The sequence below is a fragment of the Falco rusticolus genome, chromosome 8, assembly GCF_015220075.1.
Source record: "Falco rusticolus isolate bFalRus1 chromosome 8, bFalRus1.pri, whole genome shotgun sequence".
Classification (NCBI taxonomy): Eukaryota; Metazoa; Chordata; class Aves; order Falconiformes; family Falconidae; genus Falco; species Falco rusticolus.
The window spans coordinates 64,959,779-64,982,458 of record NC_051194.1 but is presented as its reverse complement, the minus strand read 5'-3'; the positions used below and the strand labels follow the sequence as shown (position 1 = coordinate 64,982,458).

General features: G+C 43.1%; 1 protein-coding gene across 8 annotated transcripts in view; it reads right to left on the bottom strand.

The window, feature by feature from the left end:
• SPATS2L (spermatogenesis associated serine rich 2 like) overlaps nt 1-22,680 on the bottom strand; it is an 85,686-nt gene that overhangs the window by 45,290 nt on the left and 17,716 nt on the right. For 4 of the 8 annotated variants that reach the window (XM_037398887.1, XM_037398888.1, XM_037398894.1 and 1 more), the window contains exon 2: nt 17,858-17,931. The exons of 2 other annotated variants lie outside the window; for them this stretch is intronic. Coding sequence is in view for 1 of the 6 variants with exons in the window: in XM_037398893.1 (XP_037254790.1) it covers nt 1,384-1,397 (14 nt within the window). In the remaining 5 variants the exon portion in view is untranslated. Of the gene's footprint in view, nt 1-1,383; nt 1,548-17,857; nt 17,932-22,680 lie in introns of all 8 variants that reach the window. 2 more of the 8 variants (XM_037398893.1, XM_037398889.1) reach the window with 1 other exon arrangement.

Here is a 22,680-nt window from a genome sequence, read left to right as displayed (position 1 = left end):
ACACTAATTGCATGTGCTTACGTATAAGCATTAAAGAAATGTGAGAACACTTAATGCCTTGCACAGCAGTGCTCAATCTTGCCAAAAAGCAAAGCTAGTCCAAATTCCATACTGTCCCATGATTGGTTCTGCAAACACATTTAAAAAATGCCTGATAGTTACAAATCTGGATACAAGGGGTATCAATGCTTCTTCCAGCCATGCCTCTTGGACCCTATTCATTACTGCTTGGTAACTCTGAGGCTTTAAAGCAGAGAAATACCCGAGATGAACTCAGCAGGTCCTGTTTTCTCATTCCAGTGACATCAATTTTTTCCAGAAAATTTGGCTGGAGATTGTGTCTTAAAAAGTAGCTAGATGTGACAGGAAGTTAGGCTGACAAGTGCTGCATGGCTTGGTTTTTTGTTTGTTTTGGGCTTTTTTTTCAAAACTAATTCAGAGGATTTAGCACAAAGCTCCTACTGAAACTAGTGGGGTCCGTACGGCTAAATCTCCCAAGTCTGCTCTGAAAACTTGTGCACATGAATGGAATTTGCATGTGATTAAGAAACCTGCAATATGCTTTCTATTTCCAGTACATGGCTGGGTAAGTGAGAGACACTGTACCACATGATGAAGAGTTAACACAATGGAGGGAGTCTAGTTGCCTAATCCTACTGCCTTAAGATTTCAGTAAGGATCAGGGCTTAATTTTAAAATTAAGTCACACAAAGAATTACAGCAAAGACTAAGTGAAATGGAATAAAACCTTGGTTTGTCCCCAAATTTAACTCTATTAGTTAATTTTAACTGATGAGAAGGTATAGATGTACATAAATGAGAATGAGATCTTAATTCTGTCCAAGTCTCAAGTTGAAACACTTCCTCCTTTTCCCCATTAGAGCCTTTGTTATGTGGACTGATACAAGAGTTCTCATAATCCTTCTAAATCTCTTTTAATGCACTTAAACAATCCTCCCTTAACTCCTACTTTGAAACATAGCACTTCACTGGAGTCCAAACTCCAGAAACTAAGCGCTTTATTACAGTATCCACTGACAGCATTTAAATCTTGTTATTAATTTTCATATGCATCCATTTTCTAATTAAAGAGACAACATTCAAGGAAGCACGTTTTTAAAAATAATGTGACTTTGTTTATGGTAAACGGGGAAGAGACGGTAGGAGGAAGAAAAAGGAATGAATGAGTTTTGATCTGATGAAGACCTGACACTGAATGATGGAAACCCTCAACAATAAGGTGCCAGAAGAAAAAAGTAACCCATTCCATTATCAGTCATTACAAAAATAAAAAAACAAACCGCAACACTTGACATGAGTAAGGTTCCCCCGCCACCTCTATTTTACTATACATGAACAGATACTCGCTATTAAAACTCATACCTTGTATCTGTCATTAGTCAGTGGTTCGACCACTTTGCCAAGACACTGAGCTAGAGCCTCACCAGGTCCAGTAAAACTTCTTCCTGGCAATGGGGCCACTGTCACTCTGAATGCCTTACTGTCTGCTGGTATCTCAGAGCAGAAGGTTCCCTTCCCTGCCCCTCCTTAAATAAGGATGAAAGAGATCAATCAAATTAGTTTCTGTCAAACCCACCCAAGTGCTAAAAGCAGAGTAAAAAATGTCTGGACAGAGCAGGCAGCAAGATCATACAGAACATAAGCTCGGGGCAAATCCATTTCCAGTATTTAGTGTGTTCCAACAGCTAAAGGAAAACACTGAGAAATGACTGTAGTCCCTGTATAACATTTTTTTAATGTACTTCTTGTCTTTTGCTGTCAGCTATTTCTCATGCCGAACAGGCACAGAACATGAGATATAGGTCATCAAATTTCCCATGCAGACTGGAAAACTTGGCTCTAAAATTACTCTTTAAGTCTTCATCTCTCTTACTGCTTTTCAGAAAAGCATGCCTTCTACCCAGTGACATAAAAACCATTCTGGATTGATACTATTGTCTACTTAAAAATACATTAAGGAATAATTTCACTAGTTCACCCTTATATCTACTATCTAGCAGCTTTTGTTATGTTACAGACAACTGACGGAAGCCTGCCCTCTCACATGCCAATTTAAACATGCTTAATCTGATCCAACATCTTAAAACAACATTAACAAAAAAATAGGAAAAAATCTGTTCTAGAGGAACCAACACACAGCACAGAAACAAGTACAATAAGGATTATAGCTAACAAACCCTTCTAGCCTTAGAAGTCTATTAATCTATAAAACCAAGAAATAATGGGAAAATATCTGTAACCTGAAATCTTCAGGTTCTGCTTTTTCAGCATGTATTCTACTAATTTTGTGCCCAAAAAACTGCATCTTGTATGAAGCAAATTAATCCCAATAATTGTACTTTGTGAAAGCCCCACACCTCCCAATTTATGCTGCTTCATAGCTAAATAATTCTTCAAATTTAAATTAAATTTGCTGATTAAATCCTACTACAGCACTTCACAAAATTTACTCTTTGTAGCAACACCCTGACTCCATTAAAAACCAGACATAAAAACTTCATACAACACCTTGCCAGATTTGACTTGCCTCTTCTTTGCTGCACGCTCCAGGTATTGCTATGATTACAGCCTTCCACTGATGACTGTGGTGCTGATTCAGCTAACTTGCAACTGCAAGCCATTTCAAGAAGACTTGGCAAGCCACACAAAACATACCCTCAGTTTCTCTCTTTCATCTCCCCCCCCCCCCCCCTTTTTAAGATCAAGATCTAAGAGGACACCAGCTTTTATAAATGGACTCATTCCTCTACACTTCAAAATCTTCATTAATATGAATATTACACCTGTCAAAATGAAGATGCTAGAAACAGAGCTGAAGCCTTTTTTATTCACTTTCTCCAAGGACAGATAATTGAAATAACCTGCATAAAACACATGCTCATTTATATAACTCCATCCAGCACTGCTTGTTACATAAAATACAAATGATATGTTAAAAGGAAAATGTCAGTGTAGCACTAATATTAAAAAATATCTTTTATGGCTATACTTAATAGCTAATCAATTCAATTTTCTCATTTTAGCACAGACTGATTTATTGAATTTGCTGGTATTTTTCCTCTGATGATCTTTTAATCTCTATATTGAACAATTACTTCATTTCTAATCCTGCGACAAAGGATTATAGCACACGAATAATTTTATGAACGAAATAGTCCCATGAAAGTTTAGAAGCTTTAGCTCCAGGCTTGAATCTCAATTAGCTACTGTGTTCTCATCCTGAACTCTTCAGGGAAGCTTCTTTCTGCCTGAGCTGTGGAATATCAGAGTACAGCCCACAACTGAGCCCTAAAGCCCCCTAAATCCAGGGGAGAACAGTGCTTTGCATGTCACTACCAGCTTGCCCACAAAAGAAAGTTTGGAGAAAGATCTTCTGCAGAAGATTTTCTGCAGTGGCTAAGGTTAAGTTAACATACACACTAAACTTACAATGAACAAAACATACTGCGTATCAGAGGTTCTCAGCTTGAATGTCAGCTTACATGCTTTGTCTTTCTCCACATCTCTTGCTTGTAATGTGTGCTCTTGAAATGTCACTGCATGTTATAATAACAAAAGTTCCACAAAAACGGAATGGAAGAAAAAACCCACCTCCTACAGAATCCCTTATATAAACAGGTCATCAATTTCTGATAGCAATTTCCAAATGCATTACCTGAATAGATCACTCTCCATTGCTTGTTACATCCTGACCTCAAATACTGACAGAAGGCTGTTACTTCTATACGTATTACACACGTCCAAATGAGACATTTTACTTGCCCTGTGAAACGAAGCATTCAAAGGAATACTGCAGAGAAGACTGGATTAAGTTTGGCAGAGCCTTACTTTTCCTCCCTACAAAACGAAGCAATTCCTATTGCCCTGCACAGGTTTAAGCCAACATGAAACTGAACACAGGCAGCTAAGGTGCTGGCGCATGCTGTCCTACTGACCTCACTTGCAAGCAGCCAGCTCCTGCAGGGCGGACAGTTAGGAACAGCCTTTAACCACCACAGCAAAATATGACAGAGCTCACCTGTCACAGCCTTAAGTAAGTGGCTGCTTGCCCAGCCTTTACAGAAGTTTCCTTTCTGCCTTCCAGCAGCTCTGAAAAACCACTGCTGCTGTATTCAGCTTCCAAGGACAACCTGCCGTCTTTCCACTAGTAGCACTTTGGGAAGTGTTCAGCTCACAGCTTCCAGCTACACATGCCTTCAAGTAAAGCTGACAAACACTCCATTTTATACAACACCTTGCATGGGTGGGACTGCCCTCATCTCAAGCATCAGAGCACAAGACCAAGCCTATGCCCTGCCCCTACTGCAAAACCTGGCAATTACCACCTGGCACACTCAAATTTCAGGCACAGAGACAATATCAGAAAAAGAAGAAACAAGCTCCCCTCCAACAAAACAAAAATCTCCTTGCAAATACACAGAGAGGGGAAGAGAACATAAATGTTGCCAGAAAGACACAATCTGTGAAAATGCGGTGGTGATAAGCTCTGTCAGAGCAAAGACGATGGTGTGTGACACCCGTTCCACCATTTCTGACACCTAAAGAAACAACTTACCTTTGGCAATGGGGAATAGAAAATTGCCCACAAAACAGCAGAGTAATCCAGTGTTGGAAGGGTTTCCTATCCATCTGTAGGTTTAAGGATGAGTAGTTTCCTACACTCCAAAAATCATTTATTTCCTCGTCTGCCCACTGCAGCTGCTTCCTTTTATAATGCTCCCCCCAGCCCCCACCTCAGCACAACAGCAATCCCAGGTCTAACTGACTTGACCCTTGCCAATGCCTCTCTTATCCCTGTCTGCTTCTGCAGTCATCTGCTGCTGCTCCTTGTGCTAACCACCCAGCCCTTCCTTTCACCATGCTAATTTCTTTCAAATATCCCATCGGTAACTTTGAAAAAGTTTCACACAGCAACCCCAAAAAGCCATCTACCAAGGTACTTTTGGGTTGTACATAATCAGTCACTGAGTAAGCTTTCACTGTTAACAGAGCAACTGGAGTTTATGATTTCATCCCTTTGAATATATTCATAAAGTAGATCAATGCTGAAATGCAGGTTATTTTATTTAAATGAAGGACCATTTACTCATTTCCAAGCAGTTCAGTCAAAATACCCCAGCTCCAAAAAGCGAGCATGCAAGCTAAGGGCTGAACAAAGCAATCACAATTTTAGAGCCAACTTCACAAAATATGATGTAAATGCTAAGCATCTATGCTGGTTTTGGCTGGGACACAGTTCTTTTTCTTTGTAGCAGCTAGCATGGGCTAAGTTTTGGATTTGGGTTAAAAACAGTATTGGTAACACAGGGATGTTTTAGTTACTGCCGCGTAGTGCTTGCAGAGAGCCAAGGGCTTTTCTGCTTCTCACCCCATCCCACCAGTGAGCATGCTGGGGGGCACAGGGAGTTAGTTGGGGGGGTGGGGGGGCACAGGGAGTTAGTCGGGGGGTGGGCGGACACTGCCAGGACAGCTGGCCCCAACTGGCCAAAGGGATATTCCAGACCACAGAACGCCATGCTCAGCACAGGAGCTGGGGGAAGGAGGAGGAAGGGGGGACGCTCCGAGTGACGGCGTTTGTCTTCCCAAGCCACGGGCGTGACGGAGCCCTGCTGTGCTGGGGATGGCTGAGCACCTGCCTGCCCGTGGGGAGTGGGCAACGAATTCCGCGTTTTGCTTTGCTGGCGCGCGCGGCTTTCGCTTTACCTGTTAAACTGTCTTCATCTCAGCCCAGGAGTTCCCTCGCTCTGACCCCTCCGATCCTCTCCCCCGCCCCACCAAGGGGGGATGAGCGAGCGGCTGCGTGGGGCTTGGCTGTGGCCGGGGTTAGACCAGGACAGAATCTACTGAGATTGTAGCAGCCTGCACTATGCTTTCATCTTCTACACTTCTGCTTCCTCTACAGAATCACATCTCATTTTTAAATGGGACTCCTATCTATCCACTTGTATTATATTACACTGTCTTGCCTGCAGACTTCCACAGGCCCTAGGTAATGACAAAACCAGCAGAATCAGAGACACATGGCCTTTGTTTCGCATTTGACCTTAACTTTCATTATGAAGAGATGCTACCAGAGAACTGCAGATAAAGGCTAGGATGAACACACCTTTTGTGATGCAGTTTTAAGTTAACATTACTGTATCAGAAAGACTGACAGAACTGCAAGAATGCAATTCCAAAATTCAGGTATTTCAGAAAGGAATTCTTCTGGTCTTTACTCAGGTTTTATTTAAATAGCAGAAGAAAAAATTACCTCATTAGGTCAAAGGCCAAACATTAGTGTGTATTTCATTATTAGTTACAAAAATCAAGCACAAAGCCCTGCCAGTGTGGTTGCAAAACTACTAGAGATAGTGTAAGATTTAGACACTTGTCTTGACTACTTTGAAATTAGCAACAGGTATGATTTTCTATTTGCTGTAGCCTAGTGTCTAAAGATAATATAATACTTAAAAAATAAATGCATAAGCACAGTCATTATCAAGAGCATCTAAGCCATTAACCAGTGTTATCCCAGCTGTCCTTTTAGCCTTCTGTGTCATCTTAGTAAAAACAACGTAAAGTGTGATTAATATAGAACCACTATTTTTCCAGTACTGCTTTATGCCTTTCTAAAGATCGTATCCAGAAAGGGTACACACCATCATTTTGTATCCCCTGGTTTTCAGAAGTTTGAGATTAGTCCCTTCAGCTAGTCAAGTACCTCTGGGCAAGTTTGATGATCTGAGGCCTTTATTATCCTTTTCTTTAAATGCATGCAACAAACATACATTAAGTGAGTGCACACACATTCCCGAATATTCCTCATTTGCAGAGCCAAGTCCCACTGCCATCCCCTGGTCACGCCTGTCTCAACCACAGAACGTGGCTGTTGCCTCTGCGTTCCCCTTCTGCTCAGCTCATGCAGTCTGGTTCCCCGACAGTCACCACGCTCAGTCTGAAAAGCTACTGGCTGCAGCGCCTGACACAGGATGCAGGAAATAAAACGTCTCACTGATTCCACATGTGGGTCTGGATTCCTATAGAAAAGAGGCTTATGCTTCCCCATTGTTTATCACCTCCTCCCTGAGGATTTCTGAAATGACTGAAACAACAATCTGAGAAAGAAGCAGATGTCTTGGAGATCTACAGCCTTGCAGGCTGCTTGCTTGAAAACAGGCAGTAAGGCATAGAAGTTCAGAAAACACACAATGGCAGATCAGGAACTTAGTCATGTTATTTAACGCTATAAAGTCCATACCTGAGACACCATGGACCCATCCGCTACAAAGAGAAAAGGGACAGAGGTGAGAGTGGGACATGAGAGGAAGGACAGCCCCTAGCACCTGGGTCACCATACCTTGAAGCCTGTCTCCCGTCCTCAGATATCTGCCATGTGTAGGAGTGGTTCTGAGCAGGTATCACAGGAACACTGCTACGTCCAAGCATATCACAACAAGATGGTTAGGCACCAGTAAGTCCTGTTCCTCATTCTGATTTGCTCTTTGATCCAGTGCTCTCCTCTTCCTAAGCACAGATGGTGCTATTAATATAACCCAGAGACAGCCTGTGCTGCTCGCCTGTCAGCTAGCTCACTTCCCTCCCAGTCCCAGGGCATAAGCGAAGCCAGACCTGTAGGCTCCACAGGCATCTGTGCTTTCACGCTGGGAAGAGCACACTGTGGCGTGTAATAGATCCTCAGATCCTCCAGGCAGCTGGTGCTGCAGCCCCTGCTATAAGACAGTCCTGCAGAAGTACGTTCCAGCTTTATCAAGGTCAGTTTGAGAGCAGGTCAGAAGAAAGCTACTTGACCAGCACCTTTCCCAAACTCCATTAATATTTTATCCAGTTTACAAGCATTCAACAATATAACCATATCTTTTGATATGGACATCACAAAAGATTCTGGCTGTACCTCCTATCACTGGTCCACAGACAACACCACACCCTTGCTATTACAGCAAACGCTCCTTGCAAACCCTCTTGCTGTAGCCTTTAAACGCTGGGTCTGCCCTATCCAGGCTAAGCTCTTCTTTAACACATGGTTCAGTGTGGCTTCCCCAAGAGATCAGTGAGCGTCACTGTACTAGCTGATGTTCACTCATGCCAAGTGACTGACACCATGTGATAGTTCCTGCCAGAGTTCCCATCCCAGACGTGTGAGTTCAAGAATCTGCTAACTTTGTAGAATATACCTTGGGCTGAGAAGAATCCCAAACAGTTGCTTGTATTTAGGTCATTAACACCACCCTGCATGTGAGCAATGGAGACCAATTTTAAAAATGCCCTAAGAAAGTACAGAGAAAGGCCAGCTCTGCATTAATTACAGCAAATTACTGGAATGAAGAATCAGGCCATGGAAGGGGACACATGCGAGTCCTCTGTAGAGCAATGTATGCATGTTGCAACAGATGGGTACCAGTACAAAGTAGATATTCTGTAACTGCTGATTTATATATACATATACACACATATATAGGCAGGCACATACACATATCCAGAAACGCTACTTCCACTAAGTTGTTCTGCAACAACCTGCGAGCCAAGGTATAAATATGCACCCATTTTTTTACTGCCTGTTAAAGATTCATCACAGCATCATTAGGTTTCACTAGAAAACACATTAACTTCCCCTGTCCAGCAACGCTCTTATTGGAATAAAGTTGGTTTACTTCTAATGATATATACATGTATTCCACAGCAATACACATACATTCTTACACCAGCAGTCACCTTCTGTACTTAACACAGTTAGTAAACAATTATTTGCTTCCATGAAATATGATCACTACTCCTTCCTTTGATGGCTACTGGGCTTCCATCCATAAAAAGATCTTGGATTCACTACCTCACATTCTGCACCTGTGCATTAAAAATACACACAGTACAAATATCCAGACTAATTTCATATGGCCTATTATGACCCGTTTACTGAGTACAGGATGGTAGTTAACTACTCTAGGGTGGCAAGGAGCTTAGGATGAGTGATCAGTTAAGAATGATGAGAGATGAGAGAATCAGTTAAGAGCCAGCAAAGGCATTTCCCCACTCCAAAGGTCCAAAGGCAAGAATCCCAGCACCACTCCATGAATATTACAACTGCCAGTGGCTGCTCAGGATGAAGTAGCAGCTTGCTTGGCTCCCAGTGCTCTCCACTTTAGGGACTGCACCCAGGGGCTCCATAACCTTCCCATTCTGCCACAGAATCACTGCTCAGAACCTAGAGCCTATGTTCTGCTGGCTGGCATCCTAGAGGAACAGCTGAAGAGCATCACTGAGTCCGCATAAACTGAAGATCTCCGAAATTCCTGGGTTTACTACATATATCTCACTAGTAGATCTGAGCCCAATTCAGAATAGCTGGATTCAGCTACACGGCCAGTAATGCAGTCCTCTCTGATATGCAGGAGGAAGGGATGAGGGATCTGGAAATAAAAGTCTAGATGGAGAAAACTCGTTTTTCACAGCAATGCCTGCCAAAATAAACATTAGCATCTTGCTCCTCCTCAAGCACCTGAAGGAATCTTGCCAAAACATACTGATAGAGAACCGTGAAATATAAAATACAACCTACTCAAATTCTGCATTTGCATGACCTCCCTGCAAAACAAAAAAAAGGTTAACTTTCAGTTTTTACAAACTAGGTATTAATCCTCTAAGTCATTCTTGCCAAGGGCTTGAGTCTTTAAAAGTCATTTACATTGGCTCCTACTTCTGCTCAGAATGGCATGCCAAGAGTCAGTGTCAGTTGATTTGCTTTGAGGTTGCCCAGATGTGAACTGCCAGAAGAGCACAGCATGGGAATACAAAGAGCAACGTATGTAATGTAGCAGTGTACCCCAATCGCAGTAGTTTCTCTGAACTGTAAGAGCAGAGGCACAAAAGTGAATGTCAGAAGGTATTTAAGTTCACACTTGTTTCAGTTGTTAAGAAACAAGATTTTCACAAGGAATCAAGCTTCTACCAGAAGACTGGTACAGTGTAATTTGTTAATAGTAAATTCTCACAATCATGGAATAAATTTCAATTTCAAAGAAAGTCCCAGAGCTACTCACATTTCAGCCTTCTTTCTATTGAGTGTTCTAACTCCACACCGCCTTTCCTTCTTGCTCAAACATCTTGGAAGAACCAGTTTTCTTTTGCTAGATGTGCAGGGCTCATTCTCAGCAAATACAAGCTGGAGCAACTCCTTTGAATTCAAGGAGCTATGCAGACTTGAACCAGCTGCTTGCTGGTCCCACAGGCCATACAGCAGAGCCCCCCCGCCACTGGCTGCAGACCTAGAGAAGGAGCCTCTGGGCAGTGGCATTTGAAGTACTTGATTTAAATGTGCCACAGTAGTCTGAACCTTCCAAAACTGAACACTGAAATTAAATGCAGCCTTTCATTTTCTAAGACCAAGTCACCACACCTAGGTCTTTTGAAGGAGATACAAGCTTTTCCCTGAACAGTATTTTAAATTATTTTTACATATATTTGTACACACACAGAGAAAAAATGTTATGTACAAAACTCTAAAAAATGCTTACAAGTTCCTCTATTAAAATGACCTAATGTATACCCACTATAAACAGACACAGGCCCAGCGGTACTCCCATGCTAACAGTACCCACAGAGTCACACACTACACTAGAAGCAATACCACTGACATTTTGGTATTCCCAGATATACAACAAACGCTAGCCTTCCTCTCCTCCCCCATGGAAAATGTTGATTTTCTATGTCAACAAAAGGTATTCTTGGAAACAACAACAAAAGCATATGAATAACTTACCTGTAATTACTTATTGTTCATACAGTCCTTCAGCCCAATTGCTATTACACTTTAAAATAAGTGGCTGTTACAGTATTTACTGGACTTAGAAATGCACTTTTTTTAGAGGAAAAAAACCCCAAGAAACAGGTTATTCTTCTCAGCTGAAACCCACGCTACCCAGGTACATCAAAATTAATTGTAAAAGTACAGTCAATCAGTGCAGATTGAGTACTGCTAAAAATATGGAAAGGCACCTCAAGCAGCCTCCCCTCCCACGCCCACCCCAACAGTCAAGAGCAAATGCCAGAGAACTTTGCTGCTTCTGAAGATCAATAGCATATGAAGTTTTGGCTGACATGCACAAACTGAGGTCCTTGTTTAGCCAGGCATATAAGGGGCTTTTTAAAAAAACTACAGATTTCTTTACTTGACAAGGGGAACCCTGATAAAGCAAGCTGTCTGACTAGCCATGGAAATGAACACAACATGTGGACAGCACATAGAGTAATTTTATCAACAGAATAAAAATCAGGTATTTTGTTCAACTGTTGAGGAACATTTTGAAAAAAATACATGTATGCTTTATTTTGAAGGTACTTTTCTCAGAAACAGGTATAATCAGTTACACTGTGCAGCACATATATATACTCGAGCATTTCTCAGCTCATCTCTTTTTGCCTGTTCACTAGAGGCAACCTTTGGCATCCCAGAATCCATGAACTGATAAAAACTACAGCACACGACAGACCTTTACTTTGCACCTGTCTGGAATTTCTGCAAAGGGATATTTAACACAGCTTTGTAGGATAAAGTAACATACCATCCGCTCCATGGAACCTAGTGTTCAAGAGCATCAAATTAAGATCTCATTTGCAGTTACCAGCAAGGCTCTACCTGTTGAAATTGTCAGTGTCCTAAAGGACGCCATACCCACTTTTCTTGAGCAAGCACGGATACCTATGTGTTTCAGATTAAGTGCTGTATTGGGTTTGCATGGCAAGGATTTGGCAGCTGGGCAGCTACAGGGGTGACTTCCATGAGAAGCTGCCAGAAGCTTCCCCCATGTCCAACAGAGCCAATGCCAGCTGGCTCCAAGATGGACCTGCCACTGGCCCAGGCCGAGCTCATCAGCAACGGTGGCAGCACCTTTGGGATAATTTAAGAAGGGGGAAAAAAGCTGAGCAACAGCAATTGCAGCTGGGAGAGAGGAGTGAGAATATGTGAGAGGAACAGCCCTGCAGACCCCCAGGCCAGTGCAGAAGGAGGGTAAGGAGGGGCTCCAGGCACTGGACCAGAGATTCCCTGGCAGCCCATGGTGAAGACCATGGCAAGGCATACTGTGCCCCGCAGCCCATGGAGGTTACAAGTGGAGCAGATCCCCACCCGCAGCCGGTGGAGGACCCCACATCGGAGCAGGGGGATGCCCAAAGGAGGTCGCTGGAGCCGGCTCCTGGCAGGGCCTGTGGCCCCGTGGAAGGGACCCACGCTGGAGCAGTTAGTGAAGAACTGTAGCCCACGGGGAGGGCTCACATCGGAGCAGTTCATGGAGGACTGTGTCCCGTGGGAGGGATCCCACGCTGGAGCCGGGGGAGAGTGCGAGGAGTCCTCCCACTGAGGAGGAAGGAGCGACTGAGACACCGTGTGAGGAGCTGACCACAGCCCCCGTTCCCCATCCCCCTGTGCCACCCAGCGGGAGGAGGTAGAGAAGATCGGGAACAAAGTGAAGCCTGGGAAGAAGGGGGAGACGGGAGGAAGGTGTTTTAAAATCTAGTGTTTATTTGTCATTATCCTACTCCGATTTGATTGGTAATAAATTAAGCCAATTTCACCAAGCTGAGTCTGCTTTGCCTGTGATGCTAATTGCTGGGTGACCTCCTCATCCTCATCTTCACCCATGAGCCTTTCACTGTGTTTTGTCTCCCCCTGATGAGGGCAGTGACAGAGCGGGCACCTGGCATCCAGCCAGGGTCAGCCCACAAGTACACAGAAAAGCATGTTTTTATGGGAACTTTAAAATTGTCCCAACTGCTAAATCTCTCTTCCCACTGCTGTTAGGTAGCAACATTACAATAGCACTTACAAATCCCTATATATTGCATGCACGCACTATCGAAGGAACGGTGCCAGTTAACAGTTACCACAGTAAGCAAGCCAAATTCTCAGTATCTTAATTTGCTCTAACCATCCTGTATGCATTAAGAACTGGCAGAGAATAAACCGTGCTGGCTAGCAATTTTCCAATCAAACAAGGGTTTTGTTGGGGTAGGTGGAGTTACCTCATTGTAACTGAAACTTCTCACACATCTGCTGAACAAAGCTTCTCCAAAAAACCTAATTTAATTCCCTGTGAGCCAGTTATCCTTCCCCAGAGAGCCCAAATCACAGCAAAACTTGGGATGAGCAAAGTTCAACTTACCAAACAGGAAGTTGCTGTGGACTGTGCAGTGACAGAAGAGCTGACCACAGTATTTACTGTCCCTAAGGTCCTGCATCCGTCATGCCTTTCCTTCACTCCTCCAGAGCCACGCCAAGCAAAGGCAAAGGTGATCCCTGAGCAGCCAGTCTTTTTTTAAGCGTCTGACTATATTTTCATGAAACCACACACAAAATTGTTATCTTCACACACAAAGAGCAGTTCTGGCAACCACTCATACCAATTTCTTATTGCAGACAAAACCATGCAGTCAGAACTGCCACTAATTCACATCTCCAATTTCACCACATACCGCACACACAGGGCTGGGTCTGCAGGTAACGGATGTGAGCTGCAACGAGAATCTGTGGTTAACAAAAGCTCTATCACTGACATCCACAGAAGCAAGGATTTTGGCTGAAGAGAGCTAGCTCTACAGTTGTTCAATATTTGGACTGTCCTCTCCAACAAATGGGGGTGGGGGTAGGGAGGGTGGGTGCAGGGAGCAGGGAAGAGACCCATATATGAGAAGCAATTTACACAGGGTGAGATTGAGCTCAACTGGCTGTCTTCCTTCAATATGCAAAGTTCTCAACAATATTGACACTGATAAGTTGTTCCAAGAGCTGAACATTATCCATCATTATTTTTTCAGGGGTTCCACTCATTAACTGAAACCAGACAGTCTAGCCACCTTGCTCACAATCAGAGCACAGCACACAGGGAATGCTTTGGGTCTTTTTAAACTGCCCGAACTGTGTAGTTGGAAGACAAAATACAAGAGCACTTTCATTGTTTTTTCCCCAAATATACCCTGCTTTTGGACTGGGCGCAAATTACTGCCTTGGCCCTCCATTCTAGCAGAACATACACTCCATCCTACTGCCCTCGGAGAAGGTGTTTGTTCGTTTGCTGCTAAGGATAAAGATATCTGAATTGCTCCAACCTACTCCAAGTGCACACTCCACAAAGAACAAAAGCACAAGCTATCGCTGGTAAAGAAAAACTTGCTCGGACCATGAACCTTTACAGCACGAACCATTTCAGAACATACTGGAGGGAGGCAATTCCGTCCTGCCTTCACTTTAGGTTGCTTTTTTATTAATACATTCGCTCTTCCCCATCATTCAAAGTAGTGCTTCAGTATTGAAAAGCCATGAGAAATTGCATTCAGTGTCTTTTATGAAGACACTGAAGTTTCAGTTTTGCTGTGCTTACCATGTGAACAACCAGACCCCAAGTCCTCTCTCTTCATGGAACTGGATAGCATCAACTGACAAACACAGTAAAAGGTTTGAAGATGGCCATCTCAAACTCTTACATTCAGACCGATCCCACTGCTACACATTCACCAAAGCCTTTGTGATGCTTTTCACCACCAGGAACAAATACTCATCCATCTTCATGTTAACAGAAGTGGAATAAAGAAGGGCCAACAGTAACAGAGCAGTCAGAACATCCTAAACATTTTAAAGAATCTCTTCAAGAACTCAAGAGTCTCCTTTAACCTTGATTATCTCCGCAGGAAATTCTGTGAAAGCTCAACCTGCCTTCATTTCAGACTTCGATATTGATCAAAATGATCAGTGAAATCTAATCCAAATTATTTTTTGAGCTCTTTGTGTCACTCAGCTGCCAGTTATTTTTCATTGAAAGTATATATGATCAATGATAACGCACTGCAGGGAAGAGGAGGGAACAGGGACACTAAAGTAATGCACTAACTTTTTTTTTCCAGAAGTGAACTAAAATTTCATTCCTACTTCAGATATTTTCTTTTTATTTTTCAATTTCCTAGGGTAATCACATAATTTTAATTCTTCGTGTTTTAATTTTGAAAGCATTTTATCTGTCCAGTCTCATGATAAATCCAGGCAATTCTGTCTCAGAAGACTTGCAGAGCTGAGCATTTTAAGGACAAAACTACGTATTTATACAGGGAGTAACAAGATGTATCTACAGGTAATTACAGAACTACCCATTTTGAGATAATCTGCCCAGTGTGAACATCAGACCTTTCTTCAGAATTGGTCTTGTAGGACAGTCAGCTTGAACATGCAGCCCCTAGTCAGAAAAGCACTTAAGCGCTACTGAATTCCATGAAAGAAATGTTTTGAGACATTTATCAGAGAAAAATGAGCTACAGCACATACATAGGGTCTTTTGGAACTGCTTCAGATGTGCCCATGTTACTGAAGACATGAACTGATAATGAAGACATCACATCTGCACATAAAAGAAAACATTTTCAATCAAGACAATGCCATTCTTAAGACCTTACAAAGGGATTTTGTTGTCCTAAAAATTCTTTTTTTAGTACAACATTAAGAAGTAAGCAAACGTACTGGGTCTGGCTGGGATGGCAGCACATACGGTGCTGTGTTTCAGATCTGTGGCAACTGCAGCGCTGATAACAGGCGGGTGTTTTGGCTGCTGCTGCACGGCACCTGCACAGTGCCAAGGCTGCCTGCTTCCCACTGCACCCGCAGCCCGGTGGCCGAGGGGGGGCGAGAGGCTGGGGGGGGCACAGCTGGGAGACCTGACCCAGGCGGGCCAAGGGATATTCCATGCCACGTACGCTCACGCTCAGCAATAAACACTGGGCTAGAGGAAGACAGAGACGACGTTTTTTGTTGCCAGGGTGGCGGTTTGGAGACTGGCTGAGCATCGGTTTGCCTGTGGGAGGTGGTGTGCCATCTCCTTTGCTTCGCTCTTTTTTTTCTCTCCTGGGCCCTGCCTTTTCTTCTCCCAGTAAACTGTTCTTCTGTCAAAACTCATGACTTCTCTTCATTCTGCCCTTCCTGTTTTCCCCCTGCTGCGGGGAGCTGGTGAGGGGAGCGAGCGAGCAGCTGTGTGGGTGCCTGGCTGCTGGGCCAGGTAAACCCACCACAGCAAGTCATACAGAAAACCCATTCCAGACTAGTGTACACAAGACATTCTGATGTGGAAGAGCAAGTATAGCTGAAAACCTACCACCTTTTCCCTGAAATCACTGAATGCCAGCACTGCTCTTCTGAGAAATCCCTGTCTGTGTAACATTGCTGACAAGGGTGGAGGTGCTTCCAAGGTATCTTGCTCTCCAGGCAGGCCATCTGCTTCTGACAGCTCAAGGTCTGGTCAGGAACTGACCCAATAATTCGCTTAGTTGTAGTAAATAAGAGCTTGTAGCCAGACAAGTCATATTTCATCATGTATTTGGCCACACTTGAGATCAGCAGATGTGCAAGAACCACTCTGGGCATCCATATTTTTTTTTCTTCTTTCCTTTAAGTCACACAGCTCATCACTACTGAGTTTAGCATGCTAAACTATCAAGTAACAGATTGATTTTGTTCAGCTGCTCCTTGTAAGCCCTCCCCACCACCAAAAGCTTTGGAATTTTGCCATACAGCAACTCTGTAAAACAAGTTACAAGCAAAAAGAAAATCCTTAAGAAAAAGCGTAACAGCCCTCCACTAAAGAAATGGGGCGTGGGCAGCAAAATAACACGCAAATGACCCTGAGCATTTCACAAGCCTCAATACATAATCTAGTTATTGTCCCGACACCCATGTTCAAGTGCAGAAGTATTATCTCATTTTAGAGATTTCCATTTGAGGCATTAAGTGATTCATTGAAGATTTCTCAGCAAGCTATTCATAGGGAACACAGTCCAGACCTCCTAAACTGCAAGTAAACTGGAGAACCTTAAGACATTTTTAAAAAACTGTCATCCCTGTTAGAATTACACACAATGACAGGGTTATTAGCGCACTTCTTATGCTTAGAACAGACTGAGTTTATGATTTCATAACATGCTGGACAGAAAGAAACAGCCTACTGTCAGACACAACAGCACAAGGAATTATTTGATATATTTAAACAAGTATTTTCTTCAAAACAAGTGACAAAAACCACCAGGTTCACACACCTCTGAACTGAGGCAACTGCAGAGACCCCATTTCCCAGTTCTGTAGTCTCTAGTTTTAGCTAATATTTTATTTATTTTTTTTCACTATGAAGCTGCCCTTTCCCACCATCCTCTGAACATCACCTTGGACTATATAGTGTGAGATGATTTCAGAACACCGGTTCAGCAGAACTTTCAGTTGCAAACCACAATATAGTGGTTCAAACTACTAAAAAAACAGATGAGAAGAAGCAGTAGGACAATGTAAGATGACATTACCAACTTGAATGACAAAGAAAGTAGATGAAGGGAAGAAATTAATCTGGAGTAGTGAAAGATAAGACTGTAGACAAAACAGGAACCAAACAGCTTCAGAGATGTTCAAACAGGCTGCACTGTCCTGGTGAAAGCAGCCCCTAAAGTTCCTGGCTTCTTGTTCCTGCACTGACAGACCTATAAATGAAGTACCTTCCTATTTGTTATCTGTCATATACACGTGCCATGTGAAAGTAGGCTTACTTACCCACCAACCTGTGTTTTTGTAAAAAGTCAAAGCTACATAGTAAGGAATTTATAAAGTACCATTTTGCCAATTGTTACATTTGTCTTTTTTTTTTTTTTCCCCCCTTCCTTCCCCTGTGATCATTGTGGTATGTGTCACTATGATCAGCTTTAGCAGGATAAGCTCAAGAAACCTGATGAACTCACTTGTAAAGTATAGGCTGAAAGCGTAACCTACAAGTTTCTGAACTTACCCAGTCACAATGGTTAGCAAGGAGAGACATAAAAGGTATCTTACCACCGTGAATGACTCCAGTTTCTGTTCTTGTTTTTCTATCTTCTCCAAAAGACTGTATCTCCCGCAAAAAACAGCTGTAAGTTAGAACATGATTAGTTAATTTACTCTTGATTTACTATACTGCTTTCTCCTTACAGGAGACTTTTGCGAAAAAACACCCCTCATTCCCTTACTTACCCTGCTCAACACATGGGGGGTGCTGACAGATGCTCTTACCAGTTTTTACAGGACTTACCTTCACTGCCATGCAAGCTTAGGCAATTACCTAAACCTTGTTGTTAGCACCATTCCTGACCACACATACAATTCTTCCAGCTATAACAAACCCATTTTTAAAACCAACATGTATTTTAAACTCAAACCAGCCAGCACATCGCAATGTGCAGAAAGATAAACCTAAGTGATGCAAACCGTTCTATCCATTAATGCAAGAGGGCCATAGGTGCAAGTTACAGTAAGTCACCAGTTACTAAACAAATCCCCCTGAGCCACACCAGCACAGTTTCAGTGTGGTCATTCTCCAACAAGCAACATTATTATCTCAAGAATACCAACTCAGCTGAAACAGAGGCAAGCCCAAAGAGTGACACCAGCACTCTGCCCACAATACAAGGCCTTTGCTGACGTGCCTATAAATTTCAGGGGAATTATCCCCAAAGTTGAAGACATACAACCACATGGATAGCTGAGTGCCTGTTTATGCCCATAGACAGATGAATGGAGACTGATTTCCCAATTTCATTAACAGGAGGGAACAAAACCAGAAATAGTTAAGTTTTGCACTCTCTTCTGTAGTTGCAAGGAGAAGGCAGTCATGAACTGGTCTACGATTTAACCACGCATGCCAGACAGGAATTAACCCTTTCTAGTTGCTACTTAAGTGAGTTACATGCTGGTCCCTGTTTGCCTTGGAGTAAGATCTGTTCAGCAGTCCCTCAGCTAACCCTAGAAGTACAATGTGACATTTCTGAACATCCTGACTGCTGAAACCAGCCTCCACCAAGCCACTATGACTTCACTGTCTTTGCAGACTTACTTTTCCTTCTGCATTACAAAATACTCACACTGTAATAGACTAGAAGTGCGTGACTGCTGCCCCATTTCATCCATCTTACCCTTGAAACTACAGATTTTGCCAAAGCCAAAGTGAAGTTCTGAAGTGCAAAAGCCCTGTCAGAGTCACAGGTTTTATTTTAAAGCAAAGCAGAAAGCTCTTAAACGCTTCTGCATCTGAACCTGCCAGATTTTCCCTGAAGCACTTCACCTAGCAAAGGCTCCCAAAACAAAGGCTCTCACAGATTAGGTCCCAAAGTCCATTGCAATCTGAACACGCTTCTGCATGGCTTGCTGAGTCACAGTTATGTTCAAAATCAAAAGACTGAAGCAATGTAAAATGTGATGCTTCAATGAAGAAATACAATTACTTATACATGTCACAGTGTTAAAGAGCATTTCTGGGTGTTGGAATCGACATAACAGGCACAGATCTGCAAGATGAATAGAGGGGCCAGAAACCCAGTGAGGGAAGCGCACCCACTTCCTTGCCTTTGGGCATAATGCTCTAACCAAGAGTTCAGGAACAGGCCTGCGCTACGGTCCTACCAGTATTCTGTTCTTCTGTGCAAGCAAGGGCACAACTTGGCTATTTGCTCCCTTCAAGGAGACACAAGCAAGGGATGAGAGTGAGGGAGCTACTGCACATCCCTTTTGTCTAGCGAGCACCTGAACTGAGACCAAGAAAGACAGCAACATTTGTGATAGTGCATTTTCTGTAGGTGGTGGTTTTAGGATTTAAACAGAACAAATCAGATCATGCACATTATTGTACTGAGGCATCCTAGTGATTCTGCTTTTCTCCTGTGTAACATGCCACCTGCTAAACCCCAGTTTTGATCACCTTCAACCCGAGTTGTGGGGGAGATTCCTCTTCAACTTCAGTGGAAAATTAAAATCTGAAGAATCAAATGGTAAGACTTTTACAACTTAATTTTTTCTTTCCCCTGCTCAGTGAGTTCTTTTGACAATCCTTGCCCTTTTGAACTTCATGAAATATTGAAGACCAAAGTGACAAGTAATCTCAGAATCCCATACCTCGATGTGGTCTCAGGTATGAAATGCAGTCACTGGTATGAAATTATTAAAGTTCAAATTGTAATTCTTGTACTTTAAGGGCTACTACTATTAAAGGCTATTTTAAAAGACAAAGGAACACAAGCAAAAAAGTAAAAAGTTTTTGGTTTGCATCACTGTAAAGTAAAAAAGCAGATAACCAAGACAGCTATGTACCATATGTAAAGGAAAGAAAAAAGTTTTATTGGATGTTGTAAAGGTTTCTTCTTTCCAAACGATACCACTTCTGTCAAGTCTGATCAAATGAGATGTAATACCTTGAAAAAAATATAAGTAGATTCTTATGGGACATCTCTCCATAATTTGATTACCTTCCTAACTCAACATTTTGTCCTTAGTCAATGGTCCATGGCATATCAAAGAAAACATTATGCAGGAAACAGTGACCCAAGGGAGGAGAAAGGAAATTAAGAGTGAAGGTACAACACTTAAAAGGAAGTGTTTTTCATTTCTGTATTATCAAAGAATACTGTTGCTTACTGTCCACAAATGTTTAAGGTAATTTCACATCATAATGAAAGGTCAATTCTTAAAAGTGATTTTTACTTTCAAACAAAAAAGACCCTGAAATAGGAAAGCACGCTGTGACTCTGCAGGTAGTATAGACTTTAAAAACAGTGGCCCGTAACCCTCTGTGGTAGATCTATGGCCAATGAAGGCCATGTGTGTGGAGATGACATGAAACACCCTCTTGGAACCTTCAACCCATTGTCCCCCACTGCAGGGTACAAAGAGAAAAGAAGCAGGGCTTCAGATAGCACATCATCAAACCTCACATCAAACAGAGCTCAGTGACAAACAACCACACCAAAACTAACGTAAGCCAAAAAAAGCAGCAGGAATCAGTGCTCATCACAGCTCTACAGCCTTGGAGAACATACAAATAAACCAAGCACTTAAATCCCTCCCCATCTTGAACTCTGATCTTTTTAACAGTTCCCTAATCCTAGTATTAATGACACACAATGCATACATGCACCAGAACCACATACTAAGATTAAATCCAGATCACAACAGCTATTCATAGAGATATGGGCCTGTTCTGGTTTTGGCTGGGATAGAGTTAATTTTCTTCTCAGCTGCTGCCCTGCTGCGTTTGGATTTGGTGTGAGAATGCTGGTAACACACTGCTGGTTTCAGTTGTTGCTGGGCGATGTTTACACTAAGCCAAGGGCTCCTCAGCTTCTCAGGCCCTGCCAGCGAGAGGGCTGGGGGGCACAGGGAGTTAGTTGGGGGGGTGCGGGGGCACAGGGAGTTAGTCAGGGGGTGGGCGGACACTGCCAGGACAGCTGGCCCCAACTGGCCAAAGGGATATTCCAGACCACAGAACGCCATGCTCAGCACAGGAGCTGGGGGAAGGAGGAGGAAGGGGGGACGCTCCGAGTGACGGCGTTTGTCTTCCCAAGCCACGGGCGTGACGGAGCCCTGCTGTGCTGGGGATGGCTGAGCACCTGCCTGCCCGTGGGGAGTGGGCAACGAATTCCGCGTTTTGCTTTGCTGGCGCGCGCGGCTTTCGCTTTACCTGTTAAACTGTCTTCATCTCAGCCCAGGAGTTCCCTCGCTCTGACCCCTCCGATCCTCTCCCCTGCCCCACCAAGGGGGGATGAGCGAGCGGCTGCGTGGGGCTTGGCTGTGACCGGGGTTAGACCAGGACAAGGCCTTAATGAAGAATCAAAGCATACCATGAGCTGTAGAACACTGGACAGGAGTCCTCATCCTATGTGAATCTTCTTTACTCTTTCAAAGAGTAAAGCAAACTCTTTGACCAATTCTCTTCTGATGCCTAGCCCCATCCCCAACCTTAAACCTGAGGTTCCACAATATATCTGTCATGCAGAAGGGCTCAAAAACCTAAACACTGCACTCTGCTAATTCCACTGTAGACCTATAAGCCTTCTGGATCCTGACGGTAAACATACCCTTCAATCCCTCTGTTCCCGAGTATGTATCCTAAAACTGTATTTTGGACTGTGTTTAAGTATAGCCCAGCAACAAAGATTAGCACTGAAATTAACTGAAAGTTATTTGACTGTGTCTAAATCGGCTCTTACCTTTGTGGGAGCCAGCAGTAAAATAAATCCCCCTAGTCTCAAATCAAAACCCCAATGTAAAACCCAGCTATCTCCAACACAACTCCAAATTTAAGCAGAACCCATGAGATCCTGCCTGCAGTAGCCTGTATACAAGCAGAGAAATATTGCAGGGCTGAGCATTAAACTGAACTCAACCCTATGTATTCACAAGCTCAACAAAAGACTTCTGAAGTCTTCCACTGCTGCCTACAGTTCTGCTAGCTTGCAGGGTCCAATGCTCACGTTTAACTCTTAATGACTCTACCTGTCACTTCTACATTTAATGTTAAGAATAGTTTTGTCTGGGGTTGTAGGGTTTTTGTTGTTGTTGTTTTGGGAGTTTTGGGGGTTTTTTTCTTCAAAAATTAAAAGCTAGGTTTATTGCTGGAACCAGAGGCACGTCAAGTTGGGATGAATACTGGTAACACAAGGATACAATGGACTATGGTTTGTTTTCATGCACAGATATTTCTCCGATGAAGCCACTGAGAACATCTAGTGCAAGAAGCAAGCTGAGAGAAGGCAGGGAATCTTCTGTCAAACGCTGACATGACCAAGTGCAAAGGCTATTTGGAGTCTGCTGGTAAGCACACAAAAGCGAGACTTTATTGAGAGTTTTGG